The sequence below is a fragment of the Quercus lobata genome, chromosome 10 (assembly GCF_001633185.2).
Source record: "Quercus lobata isolate SW786 chromosome 10, ValleyOak3.0 Primary Assembly, whole genome shotgun sequence".
In the NCBI taxonomy this organism is placed as follows: Eukaryota; Viridiplantae; Streptophyta; class Magnoliopsida; order Fagales; family Fagaceae; genus Quercus; species Quercus lobata.
Genome location: NC_044913.1, coordinates 2566591 through 2582812, shown reverse-complemented (window position 1 = coordinate 2582812; position 16222 = coordinate 2566591). Strand labels below are relative to the sequence as shown.

Genomic DNA, 16222 nt, shown 5'->3' with positions numbered 1-16222 from the left:
CAAACCCGGCTGCTGCTAATAGTTGCTTATTGCTAGTAGGTTTCGGTTTTCGTTTTCATTTTTCTCTTCCAATCTATTTTCATGCCTAGGCAACATGAATAGATTTGTACATCAACAAGCTCAAATTACTCAAGAACATGATCAATCGAGGTGAACATAAATGTGTTGAGTGTTTCATCCTTCATTAGTATCAACTTCTTGCAGGGGTAAGTAAATAATGAAAATTTTTGGGATGTTGGAACGGCTCAATCAAATCAAATCTCCCAAGGGTTTGGGTCCTTTAATTTGATTGAGCCGTGCCAATATCATATTTACTTATATATTTTGTATGCTTGAAATAAACCTTATTTATATGCTGCTTTTTCTGTGGTCATATATATATATACACCGCCATGCCATGTTGATTTCTTTAATAATTCTTTTATAAGAGTGTGCTTAGAATGAAAATCGAGGATGATAGGTGCTGATGGCCTCTAACATGTCTGATATGGTTTTATGAGTCATCATTATCATTCACCATATAGGGAATTTTCGGATATTATAGATTTATAGCTTAGCATGATTTGTAGGATAAAGCCTGTTGATTCTTTTATAGCAAATTAAGCTGGCTTATACAATTATGTTTAACAGTTTAAGAATGTTGTTGGCTTTGTTTGCAGCAAGGCTGCATCTTTGTAATATGTTGTATCACTCAGTTTTGATGAACTAAAATTCTTTCATCAAAAAACAAAAAGCAAAATATCTGGAGGATACATTTAAGGAACCACAAGTAATTAACATTCCCAAATACGTTTTTTTTGAAAGTTACTCGTGAAAGCAATGCAATCAATTTAGTGAAAATGGAAACTATTGCAGTACTTCTGCAATGCATATTTACTACTCTTTTTGTTTTCTCTCCACTCCCCCAGTTTTTGCACGTACAAAAAAAGAATACCATGCATAAATTTGCTCTTAGATGTTTTTTTTTTGAGAAAGTTATTGCTCTTAGATTTCAGAGAAGAATTGAAAATATACAAATCTGAATGTTGCATGACTGGCATTTTCAAGGTATTAAATATCAACATCCAATAGAGTATACGCGACGTCTTATTTTATTGGCATGGAGTGATGTTAGAAATATTACAAATTTTATTACATAAGTCATACAAAGTATCAACTAATGTGTTTCCAATCACCAATAGTAATTTAAACACCTATTTGTTGTTGTATATATAAGTATATACATGGATAGGTTGTAATAATGATATAAAGTTGGAGAGTATTCATTTGTAAAATGAATAAAGTGAAAATTTGAATTCTGGAATTTTCTTTGTGAAAATTCAAGTTCCAAGAATTTCGACTGGTCGAAGCTTTGGCTCGATCGATCGAAATGGTAAAGAAAAAATCCTGGAGTTTCTGGATGTCTCGATCGCTACTCAATTCCTGTTCGACTGATCGAAAAGAACACTCAATCGATCGAAAGTAGTTTTCGACCGATCGAAAATCGTGAACGGGATTTTTCTGCAAAATTTTTTGGTGACTATTCAGAGAGTTTGAAGAAGTTTCAAGCATTGTAAATGATTTTATGAAACATTTTAATTCTCCATACATGCCTTTTGATGGAATATAACCCTATGGGTATAAATAGAGGCTTATGTTCACTTGAAAAATGATTATTTCCCTAAAATAGTAAGTTACAAAGAAACACACGAAATCCTGTAAATATTCTCCGAAATTGCTATTTGTAGAATCCAATAAACTTGGTTGTATCTTGGGGACAAGTTTGTAAAAACCCTTTAGCAACTTGCGTATAGGGACAAACATTGTCTAACGATAACATTCAATTGTGCCTCCAAGTCAATCACTAATTTCTATTTACTTGATGTGTTTTTTTGTTCTCTCACTGTCACTCCTTGATTTGATAAAATTCCCAACACTCTTAGATAATATTTTCTACAAGACAAGGAGTAAATGATGGTACAACTTTGAAGATGTTGAACCATGGTTTGGTGAAATTGGATTGCTTTGATGGAACAAGTTTTACATGGTAGAAAGGGCAATTGGCTTGGATTTGAAGAGTTCTTCAAATGATAAATCGATCACAATGAAGATTCAATAGAACAAGGCTTAAAGAAACAAGTTTCTTTGTTGGCAAGACAAGGTGATGATTCTTTCACATTGTGAATGCATTAAAAGCCATGTTCATAGTTTGAACATTGAAGGTACAAATTTCTTGTTCATGGGCACTTTGAACTTCAAATTGATTAATGAGTTTCTTTGTTAGAATATTTGCATGTGTTGCGAATTTGTTTGAATTGAGAAATAGGAATGAACTTTTGACATGTTTAAATCTTATAAAGTGAAGTACAAAATCTAAAGGATGGGAATTTAAACTCTTAAAGTGATAGAGTATGTGAACATTTTCCCGAGTGATTTTCTTAACTATGTGAAAATATTAAATAACATGTCAGAATATCTCACTTTAGATCAATTCAGAGAATATCACTGAATTGAAGAAGAATGTTGGGTTAGAGGTGTAACTAACACCGATTCTAAAGTGAATGTGAATAATGTTAAAATTTGAAGTTTTAGTAAGACCAATAAACACTTGAATGTGAATAAGAGTATGAATGATTTTAAAATAACAATTTCAATAATCCCAATGATGACAAGTAGAATTTGTCATGTTTCCTTTGTCGAAAGAAAGACCATTATATGAAATTAACACGAAATTCTCAAACCTGTGAGAAACAAAATAGAGAAAACACACACCAAAGAAAAATAATCACACGCACAAGATAGTATTTACGTGGTTTGACAATTTGCCTACATCTACAGAGTTGTAGGGATTTCACTATTATCAGGGAAAAATACAAAGTGCGGCAGTACAGTTTTTCTCTCTCTCAAAACCTACATCAAGAAACCCTATCAGCCCAAGCCTCCACTCCATGGACTAAGTCTCAGAAAATCTCCCATTAAAAACCATGTAACATTATTTCGGGTCGGGTCGTCAACTGGATCAAACACAACTAGACTCCACAAAGCCCAACAAATCTCCCACTTGGAGACTAGTTCAATCCCAACATCAATCACAATCCTCCAAAAAACAATCCCTCATCCCTGTAACTCATTCTCCTATCCTCAAGCTAGAAGACCAACTGAAGCTGCACACAACTTCAGCTTCTCAATAGTGACACCCTTAGTCAACATGTCTGCCGGGTTCTTAGATCCACAAATCTTCTCAAGTATTACCAGCTTATCTTCAACAAGGTAACGGATAAAGTTGTGTTTTGTCTGTATATGCTTCAACTTTGAATGAAAAGCCAAATTTTTATCCAGAAAAATTGCACTCTGACTGTCACTGTGTAGAATGCTCATCTCCTACTTCTTACACAATTCATCTAAGAGGCCATGTAGCCAAATCATCTCCTTTCCAGCTTCAGTTGCTGCAACATACTCAACTTCTGTAGTAAACAAAGTAACAATCTTTTGTAGATTTGAAGCCTAGGATATAGCTGTACCACCCAGAGTAAAAACAAACCCAGTAGTACTCTTTCTACTATCAATATCACCAGCAAAATCAACATCTACATAACCTTGCAGTTTCAAACTTGCACCTGTGAAGTAAAGACATGTATCTGATGAACCCCTCAAATATCTCAGAATCCACTTAACTGCCTCTCAATTCAGCTTTCCAGGCCTACTCATGAATCTGTCCATAACTCCCACTGCATGTGCAATGTCTGGCCTTGTACACACCATAGCATACATCAAGCTACCAATAGCTGAGGCATAAGACATTTTGCTCATATGGTCTCTTTCTTCTTCTGTCTTCAACGACTGTTCTTTGCTTAGTTTGAAATGACTACCCAAGGGTGTGCTCACTGGTTTAGCTTCATTCATGTTGAACCTACTGAGAATTTTCTTCACATACTCTGACTGTGAAAGCTTCAATGTACCATTAGCCTTGTCTCTAATGATTCTCATACCAAGGATTTGCTTTGCAGCTCCCAAATCCTTCATTGGAAATTGTTTTGACAATTGCTTCTTTAGATTATTAATCTCCTCAATGCTAGAACCTGCAATAAGCATATCATCCACATACAACAGTAAAATGATGTAAGAATTGCCAAAGAAATTGATGTAGTAATAGTGATCAACTTCACATCTCTTGAACCCAATTCTATGCATAAAACTGTCAAATTTCTTGTACCACTATCTTAGAGCTTTTTTCAAGCCATACAAGCTCTTTCTTAGTTTGCAGACTAGATTCTCTTGTTTCTGAATAATAAACCCTTCTGACTAGATCATGTAAATGTCTTCCTCTAAGTCACCATGAAGGAATGTCATCTTCACATCTAACTACTCAAGATGTAAATTTTCTACAGCCACCATTCCTAGTACCAATTTGATTGTTGACATCTTCGCAATTGGAGAAAATATTTCTGAGTAGTCAATGCTCTTCTTCTGCTGGAGCCCTTTGACAACTAATCTAGCCTTATAATGCTTGCTACCATCATGCTCATTCTTTATTCTGTATACTCACTTGTTGTGCAAAACCTTCTTTCTTGCTGGCAATTCAGTCAATTCCCATGTCTGATTCCCGAACAAGGAATCCATCTCATCCTTCATGGCTAACTCCCACTTGCTTGAATTTTCATCCTGCAAGGTTTCATTATAACATTCTGGCTCATTACCATCAGTCAACAGGAGATATTTAGAGCGGGTGAATAATGCTGTTGAGGTCTAATGGTCCTGAAAGATTTACGGACTTCAGCAACAAGTGTACTCTGATCTACCTATGAATCTACATTCTCCTTATCTTCTTCACCCCTTTTCTAGACAGTATTTTCAGTCAATTCATCTAAGTTAACAAACTCAGATTTCTTTTTATCTATCTCTGTAATATCTGACACTACAGTTGACCTGTCCTTGTACATAACCTATTCATTAAATATCACATTTCTACTTCTGATAATTTTTCTGTTTTGTTCATCCTAAAACCAATAGCCAAATTTCTCATCACCATAGCCACTGAAAAAACATATTTTAGACTTTGCATCAAGTTTACTATGAGCAACAGAATTAATATGAATATAAGAAACACAACCAAAAAATTTTAAATGGGAAAACTTTATCTCTTTACTGCTCCAAATCTCCTCAGGAAGTCTGAACTCCATGGGAACTAATGGTCCTCGGTTTATTAGGTAAGCTGCAATACTAACAGCATCAACCCAGCAAGTTTTTGGTAATCCAGCATGCAACCTCATATTCTTAGCATGCTCATTGAGAGTTCTGTTTATGCGTTCAGCCAGACCATTCTGTTGTGGTGTCCCAGGAATAGTCTTCTCCATCTTGATTCCATGTGCATCACAATACTTATTAAACCCTCCATCTATGTACTCTCCTCCATTATCTGACCTCAAATATTTTAGTTTCAAACCTGTTTCTGTCTCAACCATAGTCTTCTACTTCTTAAAAGTCTCAAATACATCAGATTTATTTTTCAGAAAATAAACTCATGTCTTTCTGCTTGAGTTATCAATGAAAGTAATGTAATACCTTAAACCTCCAAGGGATGCAACAGGAGAAGGCTTCCATAAATCAGTGTGTACTAACTCTAATTTTTCAGCCTTCGGTATCCTGCTAGTTTTCAAGAAGCTCACTTTTTTCTGATTTCCTAAGATGCAGCTTTCACACATGTCAAAATCAACGGACTTCAATTCTGGTAGTTTCTCTTTTGACAGTAGCATCTTCATCCCTTTCTTACTCATGTGACCAAGTCTACGGTGTCATAGGCTTGTATCAGTACTTGCTTCAGCAACTGCAATTATGTCTCTTGAACTTGAGGTCATCTATAGAGTATCAGTCTTCTTTCCACAGGCCAATACTATAACTCCCTTTGTAACCTTCCAAGTACCACCAACAAACAGTATTGCATACCCATCATCATCAAGTTGTCCAACAGAAATCAAATTCCTCCTTAGGTCAGGAATATGTTGAACTTTCTCCAGTAACCAAATAGACCTATTGGGCAACAATATCTGGACGTCTCCCATACCCACAACATCCAAGGCTATACCATCAACCAAATACACCTTACCAAAATCAGAATGATTTCTCGGTATGGAGTGGTATGAAACGAAACTCCTAAGTCGAAAATCCAATCATCAAGTAGACTGTGTACTGCAAGAAGTAATGCATCATGTACCTCTTCTGTTATAGCATTTGTAGAATCATCTTCATTCTTCTTCTTAAGACTTTTGCATTGCCTCCTAAAGTGACTCGTTTTCCCACAGTTCCAACATTGTACTTATTGGCCTGATCTAAAATTTACTTCTGTTTTGATTAGAATTTTTGGATTTTGATCTGCCCCGATTTGAATTTCTATCATTACCTCTGCATCTTGTCTTAAAGTTTAGGGCATAACTAGATTCTGAGGTTTCACTTACATCTCTTCTGCGAATCTCCTCAACCAGAATTAAATCTCATATGTCATTATACTTGAGCTTTTCCTTTTTTATAGAATTGCTTACTGCCATCTTCATTGCCTCCCAACTGTTTGGAAAAGAGGCCAAAACGATCAATGCACAGATCTCATCATCAAAATTAATTTCTACAGACGACAATTGATTTGTGATAGTGTTAAATTCGTTCAGATGTTGTGCTATTGATGCATTCTCTATCATCTTCAAATTGAATAGTTTCTTTATCAGATGTACCTTGTTGTTTACTGACAGCTTTTCATACATACCAGACAAAGCCTTCATCAGATCTACTGTGTTCTTCTTCTTTACAACATTATGTGCAACAGACCTGGACAGAGTTAACCTAATGACTCCCAGTACTTGTTTGTCAGGAAAAGCTCATTCCTCATCCTTCATAATTGCAGGTTTTTCCCCTAGAAGCGACAGATGCAACTTCTTCCCATAAAGATAATCCTCGATTTGCATCCTCCAAAATCTGAAGTCTGTGCCATCGAACTTTTCTATTCCTGATGCCTTTCCTACTTCCTCTGCCATTGCTCCCACTCAAAACTAACCCTAGGCTCTGATACCAGCTATAGGGAATTGACACGAAATTTCCAAACCTGTGAGAAACAAAATAGAGAAAACACACGCCAAAGAAAAATAATTACATGCACAAGACAATATTTATGTGATTCGGCAATTTGCCTATGTCCACGGAGTTACAGGAATTTCACTATTATTAGGGAAAAATACAAAGTGCGGTAGTACAATTTTTCTCTCTCTCAAAAACTACATCAAGAAACCCTAATCACCAAAACAACAGTTTTTATATCCTATGCACAGGATTCACAATGGGCTACGGCTTGAGCCTATTGGCCCAAGCCTTCGCTCTATGGACTAAGCCTTAGAAAAGCTCCCATTAAAAACCACGCAACATTATTTTGGGTCGGGTCGTCAACCGAATCAAACAACTAAGCTCCACAAAGCCCAACATAGAAACCCTGATAGGCCTAAGCCTCCGCTCTATGGACTAAGCCTTAGAAAAGCTCCCATTAAAAATCACGCAACATTATTTCGGGTCGGGTCGTCAACCGGATCAAACACAACTAGGCTCCACAAAGCCCAACATAGAAACCCTTTAGCAACTTGCGTATGGGGACGAATATTGTCTAGGGATAACATTCAATTGTGCCTCCAAGTCAATCACTAATTTCTATTTACTTGATGTGTTCTTTTGTTCTCTCATTGTCACTCCTTGATTTGGTAAAATCCCCAATATTTGTTATTTTGTTGAAGTGACATCAATCATATTTATTGTGATATCAATTTGTAAGCCTCTTATTGTAAAATTTGCAGTACATAACTTTAACAATTTTCTTATAGATTATAACACAAATTGCATGATCATTGCATCTAGCATTAGGTTTTTTTATTTTTTTTTTATTTTTTATTTTTTGTTTTCATGTTGTATAGAAAATTAGAAGTATACAAGTTATATGAAATATGATTTGATCTCTTTGCTTAAGTGAAACAAAGAAGAAAAATTATTCAATACTCAAGGAGTAATAATGTAATACTCTCATTTCTCACATGAATGATGGATTATACTATGAATTTCATTAGTGAAACCCACTATATATTGGTGGATTATACTATGAATTTTATTAGTGAAACTTGAGGGGGAATAATTGCTTTTGGAGTATTTAATAATTACTCAATAGAGAGACTCTACTTCATGACCAAAATTTTATTAGATAAATCTTAATAGTATTCATTTGAAGATGAAAAGTCATTTTCAGCTTACTTTCTTTTACCATCTTTCTTGTTTTGGAGAATAACATGCACTCCGTTTATATTTTATTTGTAGGTGATACTCTTTTCCTATTATAAAATTTAAGTGTTGGAGCATTGAGAGGCCCTTAAAAACTAATAATGCTTACGTGTGTGCATTCAAATAATAATAATTATTAAAAATGGGCAATGCAGTGTATGTAGGTTTTTTTTTTTAAATCTCCTTTTCTTTTAGGTGGAGAGGGAGAAAGCATCTTTTGTAAGTATATCAACTATCAAGTCACCTATATAATAACCTAATGAGTCTATAGCACGAAGAGAGTTGATGGGACCAACTCAAACCAATATATATATATAATTAAATCACATAACATTCATTCATTAGACTATTAATCACATGACATTTATTCGTTAGATTGTTACATGGATGAATTGATATGTCTGTCACAAGAGATATTTTCTCCTAGAGTAATTCACTACCATTGAATTCCATGGTATAAAAGCAAGAAGTTTGATGCCTGGACTAGCAAATATGTCTGTGTGCGCGTGCTCTAAATATACTATGTCAATGTGTCCACCTAGTGAACTCTCCCTAGAATCTTCAAGAGCATGTCAACTAACCTTTTTCATTGTTTTAGTTTATGAATTAATGCGCCACCAAAAAAGGAAAGCAGTTTCCTCAGTTTTCAACTTGTCACACTTGTTTTATTGGTAACATTCCAAGTATCATATGAATGGAATAAGTAACTGTCTCACTATCAATGAGGCCAAAAAGAAGACATTTTTCCAGCATCAATTGCAAGTTGCAACTGGAAAAACTTGAAAACAAACATGAAAGTTGTGTTGAAAGTCTTGTAGCGACGTAATTGGAGAGACTTTTGAGCTTATACCATTTGAGCCTTTGACGGATTGGATGAAAGAGTCACAATCACAATACACAAGCATGGAATTCTACATTCGTGTACAAATTTCTTTTTGAAAGAGAAGATTGTCTGAGCAAACTCACATCAACCACATTTTCTGCAAAGGTAATCAATGCACGGACTTTTTGGCTAAGGAATGATCTCCTACTAGTGATAGCTTTGTTTTGCATTTGCACCCCCTTCCTCTATTTTGTACCAATTATTTTTGGATGCTTGGGGTATGAAAGACTTTATAATCTTTAGTTTTGTTTAATTCAATTCCTTTTTCACCAAAAACCAAAATAGAAGTTCGGATGAGAAAAATAGGAAGGCATCGATGATCAGAAGATTATTGCAACGTTTTGTATTTCTATTCCTCTCAAGATCGAAGAGATGCTTTTAGTTGGTCCCAAAATAAATGGGAATTTCAAAAGATGAAAGACATTTTTTCCATTCACCCCATACTGCCCTTAAATTTGTACCCATCTTTCTTGACCACATTAGAAAACTTAGGAAAAATTATTAAGTTTATTTTGTACCATCGTTTATAAGTATTTCCTACGATTTTGTTCAGGAATATACATAATCCAGTATAATTAACCAAGCTCAGCTTCGAACTGTAAAACGCCAGGGTATTAAATTTTCTAGATCCGACTTCAGAAGTAAATGTGAATGTAAGTTCAACAGCAACAACAAAAGATAAGGGGAATGCAGCAACATGCAACCAAGTAAAATTTGGAAGAGGTATATTGAAGTCCACAAAGCCAACCCCAAAATTTTGGGACTAGGGCCTGATTATTGTAATATTAGAGTCCACACGGAAAATAAACTTTATGACAAACAAGAACCTAATGTATGTTTCTGTTAACAAAATAAAAAAAGATACATCTTATACAAAAACATAGCTACAGTCAAAGCAGATATAATAGGCCACCATGATCAGCTTGGCTGCCACAAATTTCTACTTTTTGCAAGTTCAACAGAATATTATTTTTTGCCCTCCGCCGTCCACGGAGAACTTTCCTGGGGTTCTGTTGGCACAAAATTTTAACACTCTAGACATGCAGAGGTATATGACATCGCTAGATAAACAGTGCTAAAGACATGCATACAGCAGTGGGCAGACTTCTCCTTGTAGCTTTCTCCAATCAAACTTGAAGGGCCACGTCCAATTTCCCCACAGCAGAATATTCCAGCCAATGGGACCCCAGGAAAGTTCTCCAAGAGTGGAGAGCTATCAACGTTGCAGCGTCCAAAGAATGACTCACCGCGCCCACAACATGCGAAAATAAGCCCTCCAAAAACTTCCTTCTTCAAGCTTTTGAGGTTTACATAGGCATCACTAGATGAGGATAATGCGAAATTGGAATCTGAATGGTAGAATTGGAAGTAATCACCAGTTTTGATGTTAACACCATTGACATAAAGGTACTCTTCATTTCCTCTGTTTATAGCAAACATACTTCTGATGTTATTTTTTTTTTTTTAAAAGATGAATGCAACAAAGAACTAGTTAACTATAATACTAGTCAAGTGGCAACAAAAGAAACCCCAATAAATAAACTATTCATTTAAGAAGCGGTTTCGAATAGTTACTCTATAACTCCATGAAGCGCCAAGGATGTTATCAACCTCGATTTCTCTGACTCAATACAGTACTTTCTTCGTTTTGTAACCCCAATGTACAGATCAGGGGACTCATCAGTATGATTTTCCATCTGTAACATATTTCATTTTATAAGAAGCAAACATATAGAAAGAGACAGACTGACATAACACAAGTCTACATATCTCATTCTATATAAATCATTCTTAAATTTTATAATATGTGAGTTAGTGCAGGGGTTTGCAGATCTTTGCACCACAAAACACACATGCTTCTATTATCACCAGTATAAATGAATGGTTGAAGAAACCAGTAATATCCATAAGAATGAACTGATGATCTATACTCTCTAGTAAATCATTTCTTTAAGTATTAAAGTGCATCTTAAGCATCAATATAATTTCCATGTTCATTTCTAGGGCATCTAAAGCATCAATATACTCTCCATGTTCATTTCAAGTGCTTCTAAAGCATCAACATAGTCTCCATGTTTGAGTACATAAATGGAGAAATAAGAGAAGCAGTTGAAGGTTATCGTCTCCTGGTCCCATGATTTCAAAAGAACAGAAACCATGGGGAAACAACATTATGATTCAACCACAAATTTATTGTTTGAAAATAATGCACCTCATCATAGATATCATCTAGAATTCTTTGACCATCAAGAATATCCATGTCTCCTTCCCTTTTAGCAGTGAGCCCTGTAGTGCAATCAGCTTTGTTCACTCTAACAGAAGCTGCCTTGTATATGGGACCTACTGCTGATACACCATTTGACAATGCAACATGGAATTGAATATCCCCTATACCTTATAATTTACAGAAAACCCAAGGGCAAAAAAAAAAAAAAAAAAAAGGAGAGACGTTAGTGATAGAAAATCACAACTTTGAGCAAAAAGAAAGTATGTACATAGAATACAGACAAGTTTATAATGTGAAGCAACAAACAAAAGATTTACAGAAATGTTATATTAATAAGAGCAACAAAGACCTAAAAACATAAAAGAGGGAAAATATTGATGTGACAAAGGTGAGCTTCACCAAGCACCCTCTCCTCTTAATTGTACATATATTTTAATTTCTATTTCCCAAAATTATCCATAAATCTATTAAACATAAAAATAGAAAAGGTGTGCATGTTAGAAAATGTTATATCAAAAAAAGAGCACTGCATAAATAACACAGAAATAATACCACTAGACTTGTCTTTATCCCTTGCGAATATTAGAGCTATAGCATCTGATTTTGTCCTGCCACTGACATTTCTAGTTTCATTCCCACTTCTGTATAGAAACTTGCCTCTCTCATTACCCACAATGACAGTTTCCTCTGGCAGAGCATAATCTGCAATACACAAGTTGTCATAAGCAAATCAAGCATGAGCTTGCCACATAGCAGTTCATCAAAAGTTACTAGTAATAGTAAAAATCTTCCAAGGAACAAAGAAAACCTTCCATTACATGACTTTTCACATACACCAAACAAAGATTTAATTTCCTTTTCCTCTAAAAGAAAGTCTAATACAAGAAAAGGCAAATAAGGAAATTGAATTGGCAGATAAATACTCACCCAACACATCAATATGGGGTTTCAAGTCCACAAGCCTTTCCTATAAAACCGTCCACATCACATGTTAGCAACACAACCAAGGATGAACAGTTCTAAAGATACAGAAGGATGAACTTACTCCAAACATTATAATCCCAACTGGGGATGTACAACCTGAAACAGAGGCTGTGTAACCCTTGATATCCTTCAAAAACTTGTCAGTCATTGCCACTTGAGGTTCCTAATATCCAAATATTTCTTAATGTCAATGCCCTCAAACTACTCAAAAGCTCCTAAATATATATATATATATATATATAACACATATCTTAAAAAATAATGAATGAAAAAAAGTTGTACAAGTCCACCGATCTTAATCTAATCTAAACTGACATGCTTGCTTAATTTCCTAATTTTCTCTCAAAATTGAACGTTGTATCCAAAATATCTCGCACACCCTGCCACATCATCTAAGATGAGCATTTTGTGATGCATTCATTATTTTAAGGGCATTTTGTGATGAATTCATTATTTCAACATAATATCAATATTTCCACAATAAAGCCTCTATTAGAGATAACCACAAATTCATGTTTTGGAGCCAAATTTGTCACCTTTGCTGTTCGTAGAAGTGGGATAGCATCAACTTTTAATCCGGGTACATAGCCAAGGGTGAAAACAATGCCAGTATCTATATCTTCTACGTAACCGTCACCTTCACTATCAGGCTTGACCTACATTAACATTTAAGTAAACGGGAAAAGAAAATCATCAAAAGATGACAATTTATCAATAAAAAGCAGCCCCCCAACCCAAAAAGAAGAAGAAGAAGAAGATAGAAACCTCTCTAAATTCATTGGTAAGAGCTTCCCTTCCAATTAATCCACTAGCAATAGAAACAATAAGCGGAGTACTCGGTCCCAATCTTTTTGTTATCTGCATTATAAGCATTAACAAAAAATTAAGTCACACTTTAAAAAAGCTAAAACACACTGCTCATCCCTTAAATTTAGTTCAAGTTTGATATTTGTCCCTCATATTTAAAAAATTGCAATTCAGTTCATGAAAAATTCAAATAAATAAATAAATTGTATCCATTTTCTATTAAAGTAATTTCATATGTTGCAAAGTGCTGACCTGGAAAATGTCAAAATGCTAACAATAATAAGTCTAGGGACACAAAAATTTCACAACTTTTTACACTATTATTGAGTTGACATATTGTGATTCACGGACGTGAAACTGAAAAGTTATGTTGCACAACTTTTAAAAAAAAAAAATTGAAATATAGCATTGTTGAAAATTGAACTTGCATGACAATAAATGTTAATTAAAAATAAATTCCTTAAATCAAAGAAAAAAAACTAATAATAATAATTAAATTAAAAGTAAGATTAAGATTAGGGTGGTAAGCCGATATGAAACTGAAAAAGTAATATTACAATTCACACCAATTACAACTTAACACCTCGTAATCCCAAGGGCCTGGCTTAAAGATTCTCAAGGCCTCATGATATCCATAACATCATGAGTTCGAAAGCATTTTGGGCTACTCCCTTAAGGAATCTTCCCTAATAACCTGGTGTGATACTCGAAAAGGTATACCACGTTTCTCCAAAAAAAATATAAAAACCTTAACACCTCATCAAGTTGACAAGTTGTATATATATATATATATATATATATATAGCATTATTAAAATGTTAAAACTACTACTAATTTTACAATTAAAAAAAATTCAAAAACTGAAATGGTAATATATATTATTTATAATTTTTTTTTTTTTTTGTGAATTGTAATATCCATAGCTTCACAACTAATAATAACAATAAACAAAATAAAAGTTAAAAGTAAGATTAAGATTAAGGTGGAATGAATATCATACAAGGCGAAAAGCATTAATCAAGGAGAATCCACTGCCAATGTTTGCAATAGCGAAATGCGGTCGAATCGGCTCCGATAACACCTTATCAAAAACCTCCTTCACAGCAATCTGTCAATTTTTTCAACAAACACAACAACAACAAAAAAAAAGTTTCAACTCCAATTTGAAGAAAAGAAATTGTGAGAGAGTCAGATAAGGAAGAAAGAGGGTAGAAATGGTAAAAATATATATACATCAAGAGAAGGGTTGAGAGAGAGAGCAGAAGCGAGCTTAGGGCGAGAGAGGATGCGATTGCAGACTCTGTTCCACTGCTTCGAAACGCACGTCGCTGATGCGAACCACGCCGCTGGCAGTCTCTCTAGAATGTTCTGCAATACGTCGCCGTTTATCTCATCGAACCACGGCGTCGTACGGTGCGTTTTGGTCTTGCTCATTCTCAACGACGACGACGACGATGATGAAGAAAATGAAGATGAAGAAGTCTCTGCCTCTGCCACTAGTTGTTGAAATCGAAAAACCAAAAAAAAAAAAAATCTAGAGACAATACGCTTTGGCTTACTCTTCACGGCTGCTTTTACTATGTAATAACATAGTCCAGCCACGTGGATTTTTTTATTACTATTATTATTTTTTATTTTTTTATATATAAATATAATTTTTTGAACTTTGAAACTTGTGTCATTTACTATTATTATTATTATTTTATATATATATATATAAACAATTGTTTGTCCTATCATAAAAAAAATACGATTGTTTGAACTTTGAAGCCCATGTCACTTACTATTATTATTTTTTTATTAATAAAGTACAATTAACTTTTATGTACCTGAATGGAATTCTACGTGACATAAGCAATGTGGTTAACACTTAACAACAAAGACCAAGCACGAGTAATGCCAATTTTGTGCCACACTCTCAATAGAGCGAGTTATGGTATAAAATTGTGCCAATTTTAGTGTTATTATCATTACTTATCCTTGATTGGACATTGAAACCTATGTCATGAAAAATGCCGGCCACACAAAGAAAAAAAAAATCCTACAACTTTTATCATAACTTACCACGTGGAGAGCTATGAACGATAGAAATTAAATGGCGAGTTCACGTCTTCACACCATTAGCAACTCGTCATATGGCGAGTTGTGAACAAAAGTTATGGGATTTTTGTGTCCAATCAATAATTATTATTCTTTGGCTAAAATACAAAACATATCCTCTAAGTTTTACTAGAATTTATTTCAGTTCTTTTTAACTTTGTTTTCAGTCATTTTTGTCCTCTAAGTGTCTGTTTAGGAATAATTTATTTAACTTTTTGTTAAAAATATGTTAAAGTATACTTGCAAATGGGAAAATTTAAGATTTTAAAAAGTTATACGTAAAAATCAAAAATTGTATTCAATATTGGCTTCCATTAGACCTCCATTTAACTATGTCCTTAGAGCATTTGCACCCGCACTTCTATATTGCATATGTTGGGATATTTTACCATCAAAGCGCAAAAGACATGCTTTATCGACACTGCTAATTGCAATAAATTTTGCAATAGTGTTACAATACAGTCTTACAGAGAAGACAATATTGTAGCAACTTGTAAAACTTAAACCACATACAGTATTTTATTAATTTCTCCTCTCTCTCTCTCTCTCTCTCTCCGTGGATCACTTTTCTCTCTCTCTCTAAATAACTTTTGGTTATATATTTTATTGGATAGATATACTATTTCAATATATTATATAGAAAAATAAAAGTTGAAATATTAGGTGTGTTGTAAAATTATATAGTATAAATAATAAAATAGTTTTTAAAATAGTAAAATAGAATTTTTTTTTTTTTGGGTAAAAATCCGATTGCGAACCTTCTAGCATCCCAAAACAGCCACCCAGAAAAAATGCCGTCTTTGGTGATTTTTAAATATTTAATAAATAAATTTATTATTTTAATATTTATTTCTAAATAAAAAAAGTTATTAAAAAAAAAAACAAATGACATCGAGAGAGAGAGAGCATTCTCTAGGGTCTAGGCCCAAGGAATTAGAAAC

At 34.1% G+C, this 16222-nt stretch overlaps 1 protein-coding gene across 1 annotated transcript; it reads right to left on the bottom strand.

Annotated features, from left to right (window-relative positions):
• Positions 1-9889: 9889 nt before the first annotated feature.
• Positions 9890-14720, bottom strand: LOC115965710 (F-box/LRR-repeat protein At5g63520). Its single transcript, XM_031085010.1, has 10 exons — positions 14415-14720; positions 14182-14289; positions 13140-13232; positions 12911-13030; positions 12436-12537; positions 12318-12357; positions 11943-12092; positions 11376-11557; positions 10739-10860; positions 9890-10586 (listed from the first exon to the last, which is right to left on the bottom strand). The coding sequence occupies exons 1-10, from the start codon at positions 14613-14615 to the stop codon at positions 10190-10192; spliced, it is 1515 nt and encodes a 504-aa protein (XP_030940870.1). The 5' UTR covers positions 14616-14720; the 3' UTR covers positions 9890-10189.
• Positions 14721-16222: the final 1502 nt, after the last annotated feature.